Raw genomic sequence first — 24,584 nt, forward strand, 5'->3', positions numbered from 1 at the left:
ATTTGTGATTCTCTTTAATTTATAAATTTGTCATTCATTTTCTAATTTTCATGATCATAGGAATATGTTATGTATATCTAAACTGTGCATTCATTACGTAAAATCTAGCCTAAATAAAGATATCAGGTCCAATGTTAATAAATTCTTTGCTTTATGTTCCTTTGATTAATGTTATTTCCTTCTGGCATTTTCACAGTGCGATTTTTCCTCTGGCATTTTTACCTCTTGCATTTCTACGTCTTGCATTTTTACCTCTGGCATTATTATCTGGATTCTCGTTTCCCATACACATAAAACACTATAACTATTGCTTCTACAATACTATTATCATGTCATATACAACAACTATACAATGGTATGACTTATTGATTAAAATCACTCCCAAAATGATAAAATATTGCATTGATATAGCGTTTGAGCGCGTTGGGTGTCCAGCCTCGACTTTCTGATGTAATGTACATACAGCGAAATTTGTATTTTCGAAATTTAAAGATCGTATTCTCGTCGTTCGTTCCGTCATAGGAGTTTAGAGGTTTTGAGAGGTAGTAGTAACCCTGTGAGGCGGAAAATAACAGGGCGCTGTAGTTATATACGAATACAAAGTCAATCCATCAGGGGACTATTTAAACATGTCAATATAACATTCGTCCAAGATCGGACGAAAAGCTATGCAACAGTTCTCTGGACCGACATCCAATGTAAGCCAAAATCAATGAAATATCTCTCATTAATTAATCAATGCTTCTTTATTCTTTATTCTGGTCTCTCTCAAACAAAATAAGCAAATGGGATTCTATGGAAAACCGGCAGTGCACGCGATAATTTGCATTTGAATTCCATATGTAAACGCGTTCTCCTGGGTATTCCCTGCTGCGACACCTTGTGGTTGTGGGTCCATTGGTATTAAATCTTGAGAAATCGCGGCGTTGCCAATAATAGGTAGATTGGCTCCAGGAATTGCCGAAGGCAATTCAATATTGATATGAATTGACATCGACGTAGCACCTTTGCCCTCTTCGCCCGGTATGTTATAACGTTTTTCTCCACCTAGAGTCGGGCCACCCTGAAATGACAGGGATAGTTTTGTTTCTTTGAAATCTCTCTCACAAATTACTGATTATAACAACAGCTGCATTATAAACAGTGACGACATAACAACCTAGCAACACGCATAGTGTGGTAGTGACTGGTAGAAAAATATCTGGGCTCAGTTCCATAGTCATGGCTTAGACTTAAGACCAATTTAAGACCATCTTAGTTCTATAACCAATCTAACAACTTAAGACCAGTCTTAAAATTTAAGACCATTTTTGGACTTAAGTCTCAACTGAGGAACCAGCCCCAGGTGATTAGGAAGCTTCTGTAACAGAATTTAACGATGTCTCTGACCTTTGTTTGTGAATAGAATGTTTCTGGTATTTAGACCGAATTTAGTTAGTGCTTAATCTATATTGCCAAAACGTCCCCTTTCAGTAAGGTTAATGATTTCCATGTGAATTTTGAAATCAGTGTGTCTCTAGCGGACTCAAAATGTTTGTGCATTTCATTTTCATTTTTATTGTTCCACAAAAACATGTTTTGCACGGAACATTCTTACATTAAATTCTAACAGTAGATGGTATCGTACAGCGAAGCAAATCGTTGTAAGTATACGTAAAGAGACACATGTACATATACGCTGGGTAAATATTAGGAGAACTCGTTTACGCACCCCCGACTAATTTGCAAAAGTTACTTAGTTTTACCGCCAGTTTGTGCATATGGAAAAGTTCCCCGAGGTTTTCTATTGTTGTTCCCCCCCCCCCCATAGTGACGCGAGAAAAGGCGCGCTCTTTCATTCGCATACGCAGGGAATTCTAAAATGGCCTGCCTTTCATCCCCCAGGGATTGAGTGTTACACTTCATACATAGTCTATCATCTCGAGCAATACGACTTCAATCGGTAAACTATGGTTGCTGCAACGAAAGCGACATAAAGTAATTCTATGGTTAGCCTGTAAATTTAATAGATACAATTCCGGTTCAAAGTTTGTTTTAATGCAGTAGTATGTGGCAGCTTTATGGGAGTTGATGCAGTCTGCGCGCAATTTTTGTATATATTGGGTCAGTTAATCTATGCTTGACAGAGTGATGGATGAAATCTATATTAACGAAGGGTTGAGCTTGTTGATTCTGCCAGAACAAAATGTTATTGGTTCAAAGTCTAAAATTGTAAGTAGTGCCTAGATAATGCATTTTGCAGAGCACGCAAGTTATGAGGTATATCAAATTTCTGGAATTACAGTTAAATGATATATTCATGTTTTACATGTTGATGAGCTCGAAAATATATCTCATGTTATCAACAGTGGGCAAAAATACGACAACGGCCATCTCCACATTTATTCCATTGGTAGCATAGTCGTTACGGGGCTGATATTTGGGTAAATGTATTAGAATTAGACGCCCGTCTGAAATGAACGTAGATAGAATACTGACCGGGTCGGTGTTAGAATGAATAGTAGAACCATCGCCCGATAGTAATGTAATCGTAACGTCGTTGATAGTATAAGCACCTATGTATAAAGAGAATCAAAAATCACATCGCAGCTAGTGGTTTACATAGAGAAAAAGTTAACCAAAAGACAAATTCAGTTAGACAAAGTCATCCAATACATGTATCAATGGTTGGTCGGTTTGAATCCCGTTAGACGCGCAGTCAGTCGCGCACGTATTATCCATCCATCATTCCAGGATTCATAAGTTTGAATCCGGGTGGTTACAGAACTTCTGGGAAACTTGTCTTTCTGATATCTTTCTCCCTCACAAGGAGCAAGATGCATTGAGGATCTATAATTGATCTTGCCCGACTGATTCGAAATGTGTAAACAAAATGAAGCCGTAAAACCGAGTAGTTTTTTGGTGCATCAAGCCTCCTCGTTGCATCAAGATAAGCCAGACTAACTGCCGGCTGCTAGATAGCTGCTGGATAGCATACACTAAACTCTAACCTGGCCTATAATTTCTCAAAGTCTTGGCCTCACTTGATTACTGGCCATTCATTTTTGTAGATCTGACACTTTTCTGTGATGTGGGAGTTACCGTGTCAGGAGTTCAGCAAATCGAACATATCGACTTTCACTATGTTTTTTTTGAAAGCGTATTCAAGTTGAATAAAAAGTTTTAGGTTTAGGTCTGGGTTAAGTTTGAATTGTTGTGCTCATTGAAAAAAATTCATTACCAAAAGCAGTTGGACCAATTTTACTTATACACTACTGGGATTCTGGACCCAGAATGTTGTTCATCGTAACGTACCACCGGAAACTGCCTGCCTATATGCTAGTGTCAAAGATTGCACCCATTTCACTTCTCCGAATTCAACATATATCGTCTGTGAATCCCCGCTAAGAGTTGCTGAATCTTCTGGTTCACCCGATAGGGTACCATCATCATATATCAAACTGAAAGAAAATTGAGTTTGCATTTCAGTATTCAACCTAGATTCAAATCGAAACTTGGGTCTAATCTACTTTCAATTTATTCAGCCGTGAGTTCCTAATAAACTTACGTTTTCCCTACCGTCAGTGAATTCATTATTGGTTGTGCGGGTATTACTGTATAATAGTTTCCGTTTGTGATATCGCCATCGCCTAATGACTAAATAGGATAATTTAAGATAATTATCATTCCACTTAAAGGCAAATCAACCACCTATTAAACGTAACTCTGCTTTAAACATTTAGATTTAAATACAATCAACTTCGCATAGGTCGTACAAGTTGGGCCAAATCATTGGAGTATTTAGGAATTTTTACTAAATGTTCGACATAGAAGTTAAAGGACAAATGTCATCAAAATAGAATATTGTGTAAAATTTATTTTCAAATTTTTAAATCGGCAATTTCAGCTTGTGCTCACTATTATTGTTTATGTCATCGCTGACAAACGCTACTTGCTTCCAGACATTTCACTCTAAACGTTTCATAGAGTATTGAATCGTTTCAGCAGTCGTTTTGGCTATTTGGGTCAAAAGACAGTCAGATACAAACCAATTTTTTCTTATTGGCTCCTTGAATGCGGAGGAAAAACCCGCGATTTTTACTCCTGTATGATGCGATTGATGAGTGGTCGGCTTATTGTGAGGATTCGATGTTTATCAACAACAACACTCGTATAGATTAATTTTTCGGTTTGTCGGGTTGAGAGGACTTATTTGATTAATTATGATAACACATACATTTTTTTTTTAACCACGAGGCTTACTGGCGACCATATTTAGTAACTATTCATTTGTAAATGTGGTTTTGGCAGTTTCATGAAATTATACTTTTACACTATGATATGAGACTTGAGCTTTTTGACTTGATAAATTAGATCATGATTACGGATCAACTGAAATATAGGGGATTGTAGTCCATGTGCTCATCAATCGCCACTGTGCACTGTTAATTAATTGTTATGTTAAATAATGTTAGTCAATTAATTCCGCTCCTTTTACCTTATCTAGATTAGATTTTCCAACGTTCGCAGCCATCAAGCACACCACCCCGGGTGGTTACTTGTAGCCGAGCGATTGCTGAATGATAAATCGATAAGCAACCACCCGGGGTGAAGTGCTTGATGGCTGCGAACGTTGGAAAATCTAATCTGGATAAGGTAAAAGGAGCGGAATTAATTAACTAACATTATTTAACATAACAATTAATTAACAGTGCACAGTGGCGATTGAAGATTCGATTTGGTAGCATTGATGGATGGTTCTGTGTTTATTGGCTCTCCTGCCCATGTTGACTAATGCCGCAATTGAAATTCAATGACGTCATTGAAATGATATATTGAACATTGTTGATCTAAATCGTCTAATTCTAAAGCGTAAATCGAATGGCCTCACAAAAGCCCTTACTTATTATTGTCGCAATAAAATAACTTACCGGTACAATATCACCCCAGGCAGAACATGCAGGAGTTGTCGGGCAATTGGTCGTTGGTGGTGGTGATGTAGTAGCCGGCTGGGTTTGAGTGCATGTAGTCGCAATGGTTGCAAGTGCAGCAGACACAGCGACAATAAAAAAAATCTTCATTTCAAATATATTTTGGAGTTAAAATGAAAATCTTTCCCTGCAAAGAACAAAAATCCTGTAGTCCTCCCGACGGAATAAATAAACCTCGACATCGAGCAATGGAGGCAGTTGGTACTGTAGCAATTCGTTCAGCATTTCGTTTGTATTTGAAAATTAAGTATAAACACTGATCGGTGTTATAGAAAATAAGTAAACTCGATAAACATACTCAAGATGCATTAACATAATTTCATATGAACCATGTGTTTATTGTATGTTCGTATCATTCTAAGTTCGTATTCGTTATGGATCAAAACTAATCATGAATCATATCTGATCGAGGATTGAATTATTCATGGGCGGCGGAACCGGGACGTTTGGAGCGTTATTGGCCGGGCCAATATATCAAGCCCTCTGGCATAAAATTTGTTTCGCCAAAACAGAAAATACGTTTTTCGAACACACAGAAAACATTTCTTGCACCATGATATGCACACGGGACGAAAAACGCTTTCGACCACACACGAAAAACATTTTTTGGTTCGGCGTTTTGCGTTTTGACTCCCCCGCACACGGCATAACAAAAATACATTGAAAACGTTTTTTCACGAGTAAAAAAGTTTTTTCGGTGCCATATGCGGTCAAATGGGTGCAAATGGGTCACTCACGGATATGGGTTTACCATATAACAAATGGTTAGTTCAAAAGCTGCAGTCAAGATTTTTCAGGTTCATAATGGGGCTTCATTCTAAGGCTCCAATTCTATCAATTTTTGGTGATTTGGGAGAGGTTCCACTTTATATTGATATTACTATGTCAGCTTTGAAGTTCTGGATGTCAGTTATGTCGTCGGGTAATAGCTAATCAATGATCTGCTTGTCCTTTTTAGAATAATATAAAGATGAGAGGGAGGGCAAATTCAATTATATATCTACCGTTAAATCAATTCTATCAAATTTAGGGTACTCAAATGTTTGGAACAATTTGGGGCATTATTCAAATAGCATTATTTTGGGTATTAGGAAGCATCTGACAGCTATCTTTGTGGATCAAGTGATCATTTCCGTTATAATTTCTATAAAGCAGTTAAAGTAAGTTTTAAGTTAGAAAAGTATTTATTAGTGCTAAAAGATTTTAACCTCAGAAATGCTGGGTCCAGTTCCACAGTTCCGAGTTAAGATTTGACTCTGGGTTAAAACATTGAAAATGAACTAACTTTAACTCAGAGTTAACTCTAACTCACAACTGTGGAACTGGGTCCTGGTGCTAAATAACGACTACTCTCAGCTTAATAATTGAAAAAGGTAGACACCGCGGTATAGAAAAGGAAAAACGTTTGTGCGATATCTGTAATGTGTTGGACGTTGAATGTCACTTTTTGTTCCATTGTAAAAGAGTCGCTAATCTGAGAAAGGAATTAAATATATCTATCTTAGACGTGAATAGTTTAATCTCCACTTTCTACAACCTAAGCCCTACAACCAGTATTGTTCAGCTAGCCAAATTTATTAAACTCGGTTTGCCATTGTCCTAATATTTCTTCGATTAATGTTTTGTATATTTTCAATTATGTTTTTCCTCATCTGTAATTAGTGTTAATTATGCCTCATCTTATTACTTGTTTATCTCCTATTATGTATATACTTGATTTCACCGAAACTGTATCAGTTGCAAACAATGTTTTTTTTCAAAATGTTTATGTTGAATAAAGATTGATTTGATTTGAAATTGAATTCATTAAGGGAAACGGAGATATTACTTCTAAAATCGCTACACGTATTTCTATACTCTACCTAGTACTATTTCGTAGGGATTTTCAAAATTGAAAAAAATATATAAAATTCCGTCTTTCAGACCGTTAAAACTTTGCGGTAGGTAGTTATACGAATTAACCGACGCCGAATTAAGTGAGGTTGGCTGTTTTAATTGTTTCCATGAACTTTAACTGTGAAATAATCTTTTTCAAGTTCCTAACAAGTTTTAGAAATATTTTACCTCACCAATACGATATGTCTTATATAAATAAGTTATCTTACCTTATGAAGTAAAACTTAATGTAGGAAACCAATGTGTCCTCAAATCTACCACAGAGATGGTGGTAAAGCCAGAAATGTGGCTTCCTTATATCCATTTTGTTTGATTAATCGGCTGAATAAATCTCGAATTGTTGCCAGCGTCGAAATATCTGTTGATTACAAGCTTACTGAATATTCTATACATTTCTTTGTGTTGTTTTTCAAGTTGCTGAATGGAGAAATTGAGATGAAGTTATTCGAAGTCAATTGTATCTCTTTGATTGATATCGCTATGTGACAACCTGCCACCAAATATCAGCACCACTGTTATAAAAGATTTCTAGGGATTCAGAAAACTGATTCGCGATTGTCAGGACATAAAAAAAGTTTTCAAGATAGTATCACTCAATCTTTGGTACCACATGTTACAAACATTGTTCCATCGGGACATGAATAAATTTTGAGGATGGAAGGCGAGATTCTCGGTACCAACTGTTGCAAGGGATTGTGCCGGAAATGAAAACCTTTTCAAGATAATATCATCGCTACGTGGAAAACCAACTATACACTTGCATTGAGCAAATGAGGTAAATTCGGCTGCTCAATTTTACAGGAAATATATTCTTAATATGTCGTCTGAAGAACCTATTCATTGATCTTTGTTAAAATGTTCTTATTGTGATCAAGAACAGACACATTTGTTTTAAATCAACGAAAAGTTTATTTTGTGATAAGTTACATCTACACGTTTTCCTTAATACTTATAAGTTGTATAGTTGAATTAACAGTAATATCCAACTGAATAATCTTTATCCGCTTAATCAGCGTAATTCCTCACGTCATATGTGTAGTAAAAAAAAATCCATGAATACATGTATCACGTGCGATCATAACATAAACCATTTCAAAAATGTGGATAGTTTTTCTAACCTTCTAAATAGATGGGATCGAAGGAATTCGTGTAAGCGTGAAGACCTGATATGATGTGGCTGGAATCGAGGGAATCATGCGTGTTTGCGTTGATACGACCCTTCGGTTTGTCGGTATGGAGATAATGTGTAACTGGATTACTCATTTATATCCTAGCAAACACGGAGACTTTTTTCAACGTTGAAATAACATAGTGAATGTAACATTGCAATTGGGTTGAAAATATGTTGTAAAGTCGATCCACGTCGAGAAATAACTTTTTAATCTCAACGTTATACAAAACAACATCGATACTAGACATTTTAATTAATGGCCTCACTGTCTATCATAAAGTTATTCCAACATTGTCCCGCAAATGTTGAAGATACGTTGACATCAGAATTTTGCCAATTGGCCCCGATTTAAACCTTGCATCAACGTTGAAATACCAACGTATTTCGTCAATGTTAAAACAATATTGTTTCAATGTCTGTTATATTTTCACTGTTAATCCAAAGTTGAATTTTGGTTGTTAGTTTGAGCGGCCGCTATTCCACGCTATTCCTTCATGGTCCAGGAGCCCAGAGTGATTTGGTCATTCGAAAAGGTTACCAATTTCTAAGCACAGCTGTGCGTTTAATAGGAAATTCTATAAATGAAAATGTTTTTCTGCCGGTACAACTGTGGTGGGTGTGGTCACAATCACCAAATTTTCTCATGGTAAAATTAGACTAGATCAGCTGAAAAGGTAACTGATCCAAACTCCAACCAATATTACATAAATCATATTACTTGATCCATAGACTCTAAAACGAGTTCGATTCAATATCCTTAAAAGGTTTATTATTTCTATTATCTAATTCCATATGCAATACAATATGGGCTTTTATAAACATTGTTGGTGTGTTAATACTGATGAAATTCATCATAATCTACGATACAAACACCACCGGGGTCGCCATCTTAGTTATCCATGATGCAACTGTTTTACCCATGATCCAATGCGCGCTCCTCATTTTACTATACTAATTGTTTCCAAACTAATTCATTTTCCTAACACTTTGCAAACACTTTCATGATACCGAATTTAATTATTCTACTGACCCTACCTGTTTATTTATAAACTAACTTATTTTACTAACACTTTTAAAGAACTTGATTTTAATTTATAGTTTACCAATACATAACTTTCACATTTAGAAACTCAATTATTCATCTAACACTTAAATAACACTCTTATGAGAAAAAATCAATTATTTTACTAATACTTATATTTAAAACGTTATTATTTTAGTAACACTTTAATGATTAAAAAAACTTAATTTTTACCTATACCTTACTAATACTTTCGTATCTAAGAATATAATTATTTCACTTACACTTTGCTTACACTTTTATGATAGTAACTTTCATTATTTTACTAATGCTTTACTATTACTTTTGCAATTGGAAAATGAAATATTTTACTAACACTTAATGATAATCAACTTTCTTTTACTACTACTTAAATAATACTAAAATGCTTATATTTAGAAACTAACTCATTTTACTTACACTTTACCAACACTTTTATGATGAAAAGTTTAATTATTCTACTTTATATACTTTACTAATACTTTTTTCTTATAATTTGATAATTATATGTTCAATTTCCTGTGAAATGTCAATCAATTTTTTTATTTCATGTTGGTTTTTTGATCGTTTTACTTAAATATTCAGTGATGCTATGGAGTTTCTTCTGTCTGTCCGTCGTTTATCAAACAAAGACAAATTACCAAATCAAAGTGGGCACTAACAGTGATGACTTCGTACTCTGAAAGCGTCATTTTCCCATTACTACTGAATATGATAGAAATCTGTTCAGAATGACGTTTAATTGGAGTTGCGTCTGTATATTTTGATTGGTTACACTGCCAAGTATTTATATATATTTGTCTATCATATTGAACTCAAATATTTGTCGTACGTTCAAGCTACTTGCTTGTTAACATCTCATGTGACTTGAAGAGATAATACATGTCCTTTCATTTCAAAGAGCAAATAGTCTCATGGGTATAAATAGTACAATTCTCACTCATTAATTGGTTATTCACACATCCCTTTTCATGAATTACGTCGCTACAGTCTTTGTTTTGTAGAATATAATAGACTGAATAATGACGACGACGACGACGACGACGACGACGACGACGACGACGACGACGACGACGACGACGACGACGACGACGACGACGACGACGACGACGACGACGACGACGACGACGACGACGACGACGACGACGACGACGACGACGACGACGACGACGACGACGACGACGACGACGACGACGACGACGACGACGACGACGACGACGACGACGACGACGACGACGACGACGACGACGACGACGACTGAAATAGCTCGCTAATATACAGTGGTGCACGATCTGTAAGGGCCTTAAAAGTCAACATGAGAACTTTGAAGTCAATCCTGGCTTTAACCGGCAACTAGTGTAATTCGCGCAGTACAGGAGTGATATGAGAATGTTTCGGTAAACGAACGACGAGTCGCGCAGCACAGTTTTGAAGACTCTGCATGGCATTGTTTGAAATACCTGCAAGCAGACTGTTACAATAGTCAAGTCGAGATAGCACTAGAGCCTGGGTGAGGGATTTCGCAGCATCAAACGTAAGGCTTTTACGAACTAATCCAATATTTCTGATATGAAAATAGCCACTTCTTAGAATTGATCTAACGAACGTTACCATCGATAGTTCAGAATCAAACATGACGCCCAGATTTCGGATGGGAGAAATTTGCACGTCGACTCCAGCTACAGATAATGATTGAAGATCGAAGGACTTAAGACGGTGTTTGGTGCCCAATAGAAACACTTCGGTTTTGGAAGCATTGGCTTTAAGAAAAATTGCCGTGTACCAATCGTAGATCGCAAGGAGACAATGTTCAACGTTGTGAATCTGAGCGTTTAGAACAGATTTGTCCTGGATAGATTTGAGTAGTTTGAAGACCTGATATTCGGCAAAGCAATGTCTGTCTAGTCCGTCCGTCTATCTTAACTCTGAATGACCTATTGGTCAGATATGATTTAAACCATTCAAGTGCGGTGCCACTGATGCCCAGGTACTGCCTGGTACGGGATAGCAAAATACCGTGGTCGACCGTGTCAAAGGCAGCACGTAAATCTAACAAAACGAGAATAACTACACCATTGCTATCATCAATAAAACCACGAATATCGTTCTGCACTCTCAATGAAGCTAGTTGTCGAATAAACACTATAATCCGTGTATACTGTAGATAAATGAAGAAATCCCACACTTCGAATTTTAAAATTATACGATCAAATTTATTATAATGAAACCACAACGTTTCGGCTGTTGACTAACAGCCATGATCAGGTGGAATGACCAGAAAAACAAGTAACAAAGCATATAATCTCACAGGATCTAAAATAGAAGCAGTGTGTCAAAACTAAAGATAAACAGACCAGGCAATAAAACATCAAGGGGTACCGTAGAAACCACAGCAATTCTAAACAGTTCAGTAAAAACAAATTATGTAACTAAGTGAAGTGGACTGAAGAGGGTGGCGATAAAAGAGTGACACATCGTGACATTAACCCAAATCTAATAAAGAGTTGATGTGTCTGGATAATAATTGGTTATGTGGAGAAAAACCAGTATTTAAATTAGTAGATAAATTGGATTTCGAAAGTTTACATATTAGGGCTGATTCCACTATGTGTCTCTTATGAATATCTTTACAAGGATATTAATAAGTTTCGAATTCTGAAAGTCAAATTGGTGATTGGTTGTAAAGACATGATTTGCTATTCCACTCTCAGGCTTTTGGTTGCGGATATATATTTTGTGTTCTTTAATACGCTGACTAAGATTACGTCGCGTTTCGCCGATGTACATCATATTACAGTCTTTACATGGTATCCTATAGACCCCGGACTCAATTAGCTCACTGTTGGGTTTATTTTTGGTTAAAACATTAGTGAGTTTGTTATTATACTGAAAGGCTAATCTAGTGTTGATGGTGCTTAATGTGGATTTAAAGCGTTCCAAAGTAGGTAAATACGGGATTATAATATTCTTTTGAGCTCTACGTTTTGTGGTCAGGTTATTACGTCCAGAGTGAGAAATTCGGGCTTCGAAATAAGCTTTGTTCAAAATTTTGTCTGGATAGGCTAGTTTCTTGAGAGCAGTTCTTATATGTTTGATTTCTTTATCTAAAAACATTTGATCACAAATACGTAGAGCTCGAAGAAATAATCCTTGGGCTATTCAAATTTTGATGTTCAAAGGAGTAAATGAGAAAAAAATGAAGATAAGCTTCAGCATTAGTCGGTTTCCTATATACAGAGAATTTCAAATTTGTTTTGAAATTATGAATGAGTACATCGAGAAACGGGATGCAGGGATAAATTTGATCGTATAATTTTAAAATTCGAAGTGTGGGATTTCTTCATTTAGCTCAATGAAACTGTCTCAGTGCTTGTACGCGAGTAATAGGGAATAAGTTGTTTCATACCAAAGGTCGAAGGGTCGAGCTCATAAAAAATAAAAAATAAATTCTCGCACACTCGAATTTATTTTTTATTTTTTACTCACTCGCCCCTTCAACCTTTGATATGAAACAACTTATTCCCTATAACTCTTAAAATATTCATACATATGAATAAAATATAAATGAATAACATATATAAGTAATTAGAAAAGTAGGCTTTCAAGCCAGAGTACGAGAGTACGAGCTCTTATAGAATAGATATATAGATATATGAATAGTTATTTTATAAATTTATATTCATATGGAAATTGTAGTCTCAGTAATAATTTTGAACCTTTATTATTCTTTAATTTATTCATATATTCATCATGTAATTTAGTAGGTATAATTTGATTTTCTTCCAATGATTGTTGCATAGATTTTTTATCTTTGTTATAAAATAAAACTAGAAATCTTATGTTCTCCCTAAAGTCTTTAACAATTGAATTATATTTTTGATTTAAAACCCATGTTTTAAATGTCTCCCAGAGAAAGCTAGGTAACATAACTCACTTTCTCTAACTTTTGAATCATGTAAATTTGCGCAATCATCTATAATGAATAATGTATTTGATCCTTTATAAGTATCAATTGCTATTTTTATACAATAATCTAAATTTTCTTTTACTGTTTTAGGATCTAATATAATAAACGTTTTTTATCTTAACTATGTCTCTATTATATGTTTTATTCATTTCATAAGTAGGACAGAATAATATCATATTATCAAAATGATTCTTATGAATAGTTTCTAACAAATCTAATATGAAATGTGCTTTACCACAGTTTGTTACCCCAGTTATTAACATATTATGCGGTTCAAATATAAATAAATCTTTATTCATTTATTCTTTTAATTTTACTAGATAAAATCCATTCATTAAATTTATCATCGTATCCTTTATATTTCACCAAAGAATACTTTTTTCCTTGTTTTTTCAACTTTGTTCAATGTTTTTCTATATTTAGATATTCTAACGTGTTGTCCAATTTTAAATTTAGGTTCTCCAAAATCATGTGTAACAAATGCTCCATATAAATTATTCCAAACTATTTCCGAATTATCTTCTTTTCTAGCTTGTATAGGTTTAATACCAATACTTGAATGTTTAGAATTATTATAACCTTTCACTAAATCATCTAATACATCGATATATTTATATGTTTCATTAGCAGTAAAATATTTCCACATTCTAGTTTTCAATGTTTTATTAAATATTTCTATAATAGATGCTTTTTTATCTAAGTGTGTTGAAAAATAATCTACATCGTTATCAGATAATAGTTTTTTAAAATGTTTGTTATAAAATTCCTTACCTTCATCAAATTGTATCTTATCTGGAATAGCTTCTTTAAATATTGATTGAAAAGCATTTGTCACTTCTATACCAGTTTTATTTTTGATTGGAATTGACCATGCTTATCTACTGAATATGTCTATAACATTCAGTATCCAGAAATATCATTTGTTGTATTCTTCTAAGTTCTTCATGTCAATTAAATCTGCTTGCCATTGTTGATCGATATATGAAACCATAACTTTTCTTGTTAAATAAGTTTTATCCATTTTCTTGTGGATTTGATATGTTGGTTGATTTTGTAACCATAATCTTAATTCACTATATTTTATATTACCATTTTCTTTATCAGATTTAATTTTATCCCATAATTCTGAAACGTTAGAATATGATACTTCACTCTCTGGGTTATAATATAACTCTCTTAAATATTGTTCTTTTTTCATCTTATTTTAATCCATTAATAATAATTTAGATTTAGTTTCAATGACTTTATGATTTCACTTATTTTCTGGTATAATAGGTTTATTATCATTGGAATCATTATTGTTATAATCAGATTTATACTTATATTTATATATTACACCGGATAATATAATAATTGTGATTAACCCAATTGTAATATATAAGTAATTATTTCTTCCACTATTAGAAGAATCAGATGGATTATTATTTGAATCAATATCAGATAATTTCTGTGATTCATTTATATCAGTTAATTTCTTTTTCTTAGCTTTTTTAATTCTGCAGATCTTTTACCTAATTCTCTTGCCCATTTAATTTCTTTTTCAAATCTAGCCTTTTTCTTAACGCCATCACTCATTTATTTTAGTTAATTTTTGTTCTGATTCATTTTCTGTTTCGCCGTTTGGTTGTGGTACATCTGTTTCGTTCTTACCTGATTTATATTCCATAGGCTTGATATTCGAAAATGTTATGACACTAGTAGAAATTAATGTCATAACCGATCCTAATTGGAATAAAGCATATCCAACCCATTTTTGTAATTCAGTCATAACTAAGTAGTCATTTTTCAAATCAGTATATAATTTATTTTCATCATCAATTGGTATTAACTGGTTACATAACTTAGAGTAACATTTTATAATGCTATCTGAAATAGAATCATTTATTCTGGCTAATCTAGCTTCTTCATAAATCTTAAAATATTTTACTACTTTATCTGGTTTCATAGAGTCTAGTTCTTGAAAAGCAATAGTCTTAGTTAAAAATTGTTCACACTTCCCGCTAGCAATTAGTAATTCAAGATGGTGCTTACAATATAAGTAGTATTCATAATCTATATTGTTATTAACTTGAATATTATTTTCAATTTTGGTTGGAATATCCTTATTATCACTAATACCTAAATCACCTAATGTTTTTTCAATATCAATACTATTCTTATTAGATTTCTTTGACATTTATATTAGAGAAATTTAATAATAAAAATATTATAAGTATTATAAAATGATACTAAATAGTTAAAGTTAAAGAATTCTAGTATTGACTACTGATACTAGCTATTTGAATTTAAAGAATTTCTATTTGAATCTATTCAAAATATAAAGTATTCTCTTTTTGAAAAGAAAATATTAAAAATATAATAGAATTCACTGGTTAGTTGAAGTTATGTTTTTTAATATTTTTTATTAAAATTAGGATTTAGATTATCTCACTACTATTGTTTATCTATTAGGAGCAGTAATTATAACTGTCCAGATAAGTCATTTCCGATTCTCGATAATAAATCCTCAAACTAAAAACAAATTCAAAGAAACGACTGGTGGAAATACTATTTCATAAACACACATATATTTTATTCTACAATCATTATCGATTTCCACATTCCTCACCGGGCGTCTGAGGCCCGGCAAGTTATGCGTGGAATGCAGGAATCAATAAAGTACAATACAACATCTGTCACTGTGTGTCATTAACAACAGCTTAATGACGCAATTGAAATTCCGACAAACGTAATGCATTGAAAGCCTATACAGTATGGCTAAACTGCTACAGTCTCATGAGTTGAAAAATCCGTAATTTCTGATTCCACATCCATCCATCTTCACTTTCTTGATTCAATGGTCTTCATTTTGTTATCTAAAAGATAAATATCTAACGTAGAATAAAACTAACTTGAAGTTGTAGTTGTAAAATATTAATTACAGCACTTAAACATGGTCATTTGTGGCGCATCTTACCAGGGTAAGTTTTACATGTTAACGTTTCCCGGCGCTTAATCACAACAAAAACAGTACTTATATTTATAACTGTAAACTCCTAAAATTGTGTTTATAGAGAGAATATCCTATGCGTTCCTATGCGTATGTGCTGCGCGCTTATATATAACTGCCAGTTATTCACTAGCTAAACACTGCCTGAGCAACAGATGTTCCTTTGTAATGTTATTGATTAATCCTTTTCAACTGAAATAGCACATTCGATCAATATTCAAATGAGATACACCCCATCTTGGTACGTGCATATTTCTGATCGCATAATTCAGATCTGAAACTATTCTTTGCCACTGTAGACCAAATTTCTCTGGTACTGGTGTATCCCAATCATATGATTCTCTCCACAATGTTTGAATTAATATTTTCCCCCTAATAGAAATTGGTAATATAAGACCAAACGGATCATAAATCTTGGCTAAATTTTGAACAATAGTCCGTTTCGTAGTACCAGAGAATTCGTCTAATATAACCTTTCCTTTGAAGGTGATAATATCTTGCTCAATACTCCAATTCAATCCTAAGCTATTCACATGATTTGAATATTCCAATACTTTCTCAGATTCTGCCAATGAACGTACCTCTTCACTGTTTGAAGACCAGGACCTTAAATTCATTCCTGCTAGAGAAAAGATCTCTCTCGAAGACTTAAGATAATCTAAGCTATTCTCCTCGGAATTGCATGATGTCAATATGTTATCTACGTAAATGTTTCGTAGAATATCGGAACTCGTTCGACAATTTTCAGTTACTACCTGATTCCGTAAATGATGTAAAATTGTGCAATTCAAAATAAATGGAGAACAGGTAGCACCAAATAATACTCGTTTGAAACGATAAGTTACTAGTTCAGAATCTGGATTTCCTGGCTCTCTAAACCAAACGAATCTAGTTACATCCCTATCTTCAGGGTCGATGCCTATTTGGAGAAAGGCTTTTTCGATGTCCGCACAAAGACCAATCTCGTTCAATCTAAATCTCAATAAGATACCTGTGAGATCGTTCTGTAGAGCTGGACCAGGTTCTAAACTATCGTTCAAACTAGGTGATCCAAAACTACAATCAAAAACAATTCGAATTGGAGTTGTATTCGATTGTCTGTACACAGGATGATGTGCCAAATAATGTACTCGTCTCGATGATGGATGTAAATCATCCACCGGAACAATCTCAATATAATCTCGTCTCAATTGCTCATCAATAATCGCCGAATAGATTTTAAGAATTTCCGGAGTTTTTGAAAGTTTCTTCAAAGTTGATTTAGTCCTATTTACAACAGCACAATAATTAGTTGTTAACGTATCATGTTCAGTTTTCCAAGGTAATTTCACATTGTATCGACCGTCATTGTCTTTCCATATAAAATCACAAATGTACTTATCAACAAAACTCTCATCCGATAATTTTTCAATCCCAATTTCGTCACAATTCAAAGAAAATTCAGGGTATGACAAAACACTCATTATCGAAATTTTATCATTGGAAGTACCAGTCGGACCCGACACCAAATAACCAACACATGATTTTATAGCTACAGGACCTTGTTTTGATCTGATTATCTCAGAACTAACAAAATCGTAATAATGATCGCTTCCAATCAAAAGCTGAACTTCAAATTTGCACTCTGAGTGAATTGGATTAGCCAAATTTAAATCTTTGAATTCAGGAATCTCAAGAAAACCACCCATGTCTAATGGACGTGTAATCATCGGAACCACCAAAACAGATACTTCGATTAAATACGAATTCTCACACTCGATGCATATTTTTACGACATCCAAAGTTCTAACTTTCGAATTCTGTGATCCAAATGCACCTAAATCTAGTGTTTCAGTCCTACTGGATTTCAAACCTAACTGACTCGCCATTTTGGCCGTCATAAATGATCGCTGCGAGCCATCATCGAACAATGTATTACAGGACACAATAGAACCACTATACGGGTTCTCGATATTAACAACTGCAGTCTTCAACAGAACATTTCCGAAAGAATTACACAAACTAATATTCTGAGATACCGTTTGTGTCTCAATGTGATCATCACTTTGTATTAAAGACTCTGTTTCAAAAATCGGAACCGATGAAGACTGCGTTGTCACAGAATTTGTCATATTGCTTTTGATTCTATTTTTCTCATTGCCTATACCACGGTTTTGACCTTCCTCAACGGAAAAATTGACACCTCTAGAATTCGGAACAGAATAAGGTGTTTCCCGCGTTTGAAAACAAATACTGGTGTGATGTCGCTTTTTACACATACGACACGAATATTTAGACTTGCAGTTTCCGGCATGATGCTTATCTCCTAAACAATTAAAACACAAAGATTTGTTTCTCAGAATTTCCATCCTCTTTTTAACATCATTAACTACAGTGCACTCGTTGGATGCATGCAAACCTTCGCAAAAAACAAACTTCTTTTTAGAATTCTGAGCTCCGGTCGATAAGAATAATTGACTTACGGTGCTTGTAGGTTCAGTAATAGTACAATTACTCACATCTTTGACATCAAGAGATACAGTGGACTCAATAATTTCTAATTCGAATCTAAAACAATCAAGAAGAGATGTTATTGACCATTCACAATTTTTGTTTGTGCGACACATATTTCGATAGATTTCATACGGAAGCTTTCTTATAATTATTGGTACCAACATTGCGCCGTAATTATCATGAGACGTTCCAAGTGCATTCAACTGACGCATGTGACAATTACATTCGTCGTAAAATTTACGCAGGGATGATTGTTCGTTGTTCGGTGGACTTAAATCAACAAGCGCGGAAAGGTAAGCCTGTGATATCTTGTGATTCTGTCCAAATCGCGTTTTCAACAAACTAACAGCCGCTGAATAATTGTCATTCGTCAATGGCAAACCGTCAATTCACGATCTTGCATCGCCGATTAACAAACACTTCAAATAGCTAAATTTTTCGATTTCCGAAAACTGCGAGTTGAGATGAACCGACGTTTCGAATAAACCCCAGAACGTTGGCCACTCTTTCAAATTTCCGTTATAATTCGGATGTTGTAACTTTGGTAGTAAAGCTGTTTTAATTTCAGTTGATCTCACTGGTGACTGTTTCTCTAGCGAAGACATTTTCCCGATTTCACGGTTAAATTTGAAAATACTGCCATTCAAATTGTTCAAATAATCTTCAGCTTCCAAAATAAATTGTTCTATTTCATTATCAGACTGGATCTCGTCTAATAAATGGGCATCAATCATCTCTAACTGGCTGAATTTGCGTTTGAGATTGTTCAAATTAATACTAGCCTTTAGTAAGTCGTGTTCTCTGATAGCTGTATCACATGCAGAGGTAAGAGCGTTCGCGACTCTTCTGTTTGCTGAACGTCCTGCTCTCGAAAGTTTTACACCAACTCCTGATTTTTCGGTAGCTGAATTCTCCGCCATTGTTCTCTGATTCTCTGGCTTCTTCTAAGAAGTTTGGTTCATCTCTTTCTCGGCTCGAGGGACCATTATGTCAATACCTTTTCTCCAGAAAGAAGTGACTAGCAGTACGACTCGGTGTTGACATTAATGTAGTTTATTCTCAAAAGTGACTCCCTCTACCCTTTACATATCAATATATATAGTGAAATATCACATGATGTGTACTGAGCATGACGTACAGATGTAATGCAGTTTAATACAGTTTAATACAGTTGAACACAGTTGAATACACGTTACTGCAGAACAAGTTACTGCTCTAGTGAGCAGTATTCTATAGTTGATATAAATGTATGTATAACCATTCCAATATACTCCCGCCCGGCGTAAGCGTGATTTAAGTACACATATAAATTTGAAAGAGTTATCAATATATACACGATTTTAAACTACTATCCCATATTCATTAATACAAAATTTGAAAGTACACATTGTTCATTAATACAAATTGTCGGATTGCTCCGCCGCCGCGATGGCCGTGATCTTCTCCTCTGCTGCAACGGCAGCAGCTCTTTTCGGTCGCACATTCGCTTCTCCCGCTGTTTTTGTAGCCGAATATTTCGATACGGATGCAAAATCGGTTGACGCATAAACTTCGAGAGGGTACAGTTTCGGCAACGCTCTATTCGTGTGACCTCTCGCGGTTTTTAACGAAACATTGCGTACTTTTCCGTCCTTTCCACGATGTAATTCCGTAATTACGCCAAGTCGCCATTTCAATCGTGGCCCATCATCGTGAATTTGAACGACCGAACCTTTTCTCACTAATTCCGTATCAACTCCCTTACATTTCTGATATTCGCGCAAATTTAACAAGTATTCACCTTTCCAGCGTCTCTTATATTCACTGAGTAGCAAGGAAATATATTTCATCCTACGTGTTAACAATTCGCGAGTGACACAAAAGTTCGGATCATTCAACTCATAATCTCGCACACTAGGTTGAGGTAACCCGGTTATCCGGTGACCGAACATTAACATGGATGGCGTCAAAGCTTCTAAATCTGAAACATCTGAAGTTAGATAGGTCAACGGCCTATCATTTAAATGAGATTCAACTTCAATTAAAAAAGTATTTAACTCATCATAGGTAAGTAGAGCTCTACCGAGTACTTTTTTTGTTATATTTTTCACCAACCCAATCAATCGTTCGTAAAACCCCCCTTGCCAGGGGGCCCTCTTAGCTATGAATAGCCATTTCACCCTGTTCACGGATAGATAGTCCGTTACTTCAACCGATGAAATAATTTCATCTAGAATTTTATACGCCGATGTAAATGTTGTTGCGTTATCAGAAACACAAGTCCTCGGCAAACCTCTACGACCTGCAAACCTACGTAACGCTAACAAAAAACAATCAGGAGTTAAATCCCGAACTAGCTCTAAATGCACCGCTCTACTGACCGCACATGTAAATAAACAAACGTGGCATTTAGAGGTTTCGCCACCAGATCCCTTAATCACAAGTGGACCTAAATAATCAATACCAGTATGGTGAAAGACTGGAACCTCTGAAACTCTGATACCAGGTAGTGAAGGAGGTAACGGTAAGAAAAAGGGTCTACCATGCACACGTTTGCACTTAACAGCATGATTTCAGTAGGTCCTTTACTCTTTGACGGATACTCGGTATCCAATATTTACATCGAATATCGGCAACAGTAGCATTAACGCCTTGATGCATTATTCTGAAATGTGATCGACGAATCACCAAATTGACATACTGGTGATATTTTGGAAGCAGTATTGGTCGTTTAGCCAAATCGTCCAAATCTGCATTCTCTAACCGACCATTCGAACGAATCAAGCCATCATTACCAATAAACAACTGTAAATCTTTTGTCAACCTGTCAACAACCGGAGCTCTAAATGACTTGTCACCCGACAATCGCGCAAACACCAGAGGATATTCCGATCTTTGAATACACAATAACCACACTTTCTCAGAATTGTTTAGATCATCAGCCGAAATACTGTCAAAGTTTCTATCAGAAACTGTTACCTTACAATTATTTATGAAACGAAGTACTAAGGTAGTCATTCTGAACAACTTAGTTAATGACGAGAAACCATCTGCATCTACTACTTTCGAAATGCCGACAGGTTCACTTTTTTCAATTGAAACATATTGTACACATGTAGATGTATTTATGTGTATAATCGGAATTTGATTTATTCGATCTGCGATGTCAATTGGACCGCACAACAACTGCCCGTTAGAAAATAGGCATTGTGCAGATTGTCACGATTGCCACGTGACCGGGAAACCTCAAACCACTTAACGGAGACTCGTCACGTTGGAAATGAATATGTTTATTTACACTATGTACAGATAGTAGCAGACAGATACTTATATTCGGCGCAATAACGATCTTGGCTGCATCAAATCATGCGGTCCGCAATGGATCGCTGCACTTGCAGGGAGCAAGACGGAAAATCGCTCGGCACTTGTAGCCGGGAAAAGTGATAATATCGATGCGGCACGTATGCGTCAAATCATGCGGTCCGCAATGGATCGCTGCACTTGCAGGAAGCAAGACGGAAAATCGCTCGGCACTTGTAGCCGGGAAAAGTGATAATATCGATGCGGCACGTATAGCCGGAAATACAATAATCCACTGGCAGGCGTTAGCTACAAAATATAAGCTAGACACAAAAACACATTTTGAGTATCATGCGAATACTACAAATAATGATTTGAAGTTACCTAAATGAACTACCTATCATTAGATTAATCATTACTTTAACTATGTAAGAACACAACTACAATTATACTTAATATAGAATTATAAGTAAATGTCAAAAAGGACGTAAGAATCCCACTTAAATATTTAAGTTGCAATAACCTTTACTAAATTCCGACGTTTACGCCAAGAAACTACTGAATTGTTACTATTAATCACGGAAAACTAGAAAATATAAAACTCGTGTAAAACTTACCCCACGTATCGGGCAAAGCGCGCTCGTGGCAGCTGCGATATACACTCGACGCAGGCTTATGATATACTGCCACGATGTATGGCCAGTAAGGGCTTATAAATGCCGTAAAAGTTACGGTCAACAGAGCAAGGTACACCTAGCTAACATAATAAAGCAAGGGTACGCTGAGTGAAGATATATAGATTTGACACGTAGTTATTTATCGACCCCATTCGGTCGTGACACAGATACGCCTCAAGTCAATAAATCAGCTGGATTTCTATCACCATTACAAAATTGCCACTTATCAAAGTCACAAATAGATTTTATAGCACGAATTCTATTGGCAACAAATTCTGGTAATTTTTTATCACTTCTCAGCCAACTCAACACAATCTGACTATCCGAATAATATTGCGTTTCGATTACAGGATACGATTGTTTTAATTCATCACAAAAATATTGCCCTAATTTAGAAAAAAATAATACCCATATACTGAAATACACGCAAAGAAAACAGCGCCGAATCTCGGAATGACAATACACGCGCTGCAGTTAAAGAGCCATAGGAAAAAAACTAGGCAAGATATCTTAAAATTTCAAAGTTCACCTGAAAGGGGGCATTTATGCTCACAGTTCCTGAAATGTTTGGATTTTTTAGAAAATTATTTCTGAAAATAACGAACTTCAAAGTTCAGTACCCTTGATTTCTATGTGCACGGAAAAAACTGACCGCCAATTTTTATATCGCTCTCATGTCGCATTGTTGCAAATTTAAAAAATGATTTTTACATAACTGAAAACTAGAGATTTATGCGGTTTGAATGTTGCTGAAACTGTCAAAATCCATCCATGGACAGATGAAATATGATACAACACACATCACGGATAGTTTTTAAAAAAGAGAAAAAAACGACCCAACAATACGGGACAAAAGTACCCTAACAAAATGGCGGCTAACAACTGTAAAATGGTTTATTGTGTTAATCTAGATCTTAAGCATTGTTTCAATCTAAAATCAAGATCTGTTTTATATCTTTCTCTCATATATTCTGTCATATAATCATTGTAAGCTTCTCTATTATCTTCTCGATATTGCTTGGTATATAGTTTAGTACAATAAGATAAAATCCCACTATTTACAGATTAAAAGAATTTAAAAACCAGAATTTATTTATTAAATCTAAAATATTTAAAAGACACGACGTTTCGATCTCACCCTAGAGATCATCATTTATTTAATAAATAAATTCTAGTTTTTAAATTCTTTTAATCTGTAAATAGTGGGATTTTATCTTATTATCCGTTCGCCACGTTTGAGTGTGGTCATCGTTCTATAGTTTAGTACAAGTTTTACAGCAATATTGAAAACCATCTTTGCTAATCTTACGCTTACTAAATTCTGTTAAAGCTAATTTATCTAATTCACAATTTAGAACACTTCTTGTAGTATATATTTATAACGCCAGTGTTATTTGTAATATTTATAGTTTGTGGTTGTTCTGATTCCATTTATTATACATATTTTTTTACTAAATTGATTTTAGAAGTTCAATGATTTAAATATGAATTATTTCAATCACACTTTACTCACACTTTTAATGTTTAAAAATCTACTCATACAAATATGAATATTGAAATAATGTTTAAAATATACCTATGTATTAGATACCCTATTAGATACCCTATTATATACCCTAATACCTACCTATGTATTAGATACCCTATTAGATACCTTAATACTTAAAACCCCTTTTTTAAAATAAATATTATTTATACAATTTTCAACCAATTTATTTTTATTTTTTCAACTAATATATGAATAAGTTTGAAAATAATAAAGGTTATTTATTATTACTGAGGTTTCAATATAAATTAAAAAAATATATAATTTAAGGTATTTTCAAATAATATGTATTAGATATGTATTAGATACCGTAATACTTAAAACCCCCTTTTTTATTTACTATTATTTTATACAATTTTCAACCTTTATTACTTTTTGAGTGTTAGATAATTACTTTCTGAATCACTTTCATCATCACTCTCCAATTCATCATCAAACCCTAACCATTTATTCAAATGCTCTACCGTATCTTCATCATTAGTTGTTTCATTGTTATGCTTATTCATCCAATCAAATTTATCATTATTTTCTACTTT

At 34.6% G+C, this 24,584-nt stretch overlaps 3 protein-coding genes across 4 annotated transcripts; all 3 read right to left on the reverse strand.

The window, feature by feature from the left end:
* Positions 1-737: 737 nt before the first annotated feature.
* LOC141907441 (uncharacterized) lies at positions 738-7,154 on the reverse strand. Of its 2 annotated transcripts, none has more exons than XM_074797084.1 (6): positions 7,076-7,154; positions 4,911-5,097; positions 3,548-3,636; positions 3,295-3,440; positions 2,479-2,555; positions 738-1,063 (listed from the first exon to the last, which is right to left on the reverse strand). In XM_074797084.1, the coding sequence occupies exons 2-6, from the start codon at positions 5,058-5,060 to the stop codon at positions 794-796; spliced, it is 732 nt and encodes a 243-aa protein (XP_074653185.1). In that variant the 5' UTR covers positions 5,061-5,097; positions 7,076-7,154; the 3' UTR covers positions 738-793. The 2 variants fall into 2 exon arrangements, with proteins under 2 accessions (XP_074653185.1, XP_074653186.1); XM_074797085.1 differs by having other exon boundaries at positions 769-1,047.
* Positions 7,155-16,224: 9,070 nt separating this feature from the next.
* On the reverse strand, positions 16,225-19,466 carry LOC141907754 (uncharacterized). Its single transcript, XM_074797495.1, has 4 exons — positions 18,965-19,466; positions 18,709-18,898; positions 16,299-18,600; positions 16,225-16,245 (listed from the first exon to the last, which is right to left on the reverse strand). The coding sequence occupies exons 1-4, from the start codon at positions 19,464-19,466 to the stop codon at positions 16,225-16,227; spliced, it is 3,015 nt and encodes a 1,004-aa protein (XP_074653596.1).
* A 474-nt stretch (positions 19,467-19,940) lies between these two features.
* LOC141907755 (uncharacterized) lies at positions 19,941-21,543 on the reverse strand. Its single transcript, XM_074797496.1, has 2 exons — positions 21,147-21,543; positions 19,941-20,974 (listed from the first exon to the last, which is right to left on the reverse strand). The coding sequence occupies exons 1-2, from the start codon at positions 21,541-21,543 to the stop codon at positions 19,941-19,943; spliced, it is 1,431 nt and encodes a 476-aa protein (XP_074653597.1).
* Positions 21,544-24,584: the final 3,041 nt, after the last annotated feature.

This window comes from Tubulanus polymorphus, chromosome 6, assembly GCF_964204645.1.
Source record: "Tubulanus polymorphus chromosome 6, tnTubPoly1.2, whole genome shotgun sequence".
In the NCBI taxonomy this organism is placed as follows: Eukaryota; Metazoa; Nemertea; class Palaeonemertea; order Tubulaniformes; family Tubulanidae; genus Tubulanus; species Tubulanus polymorphus.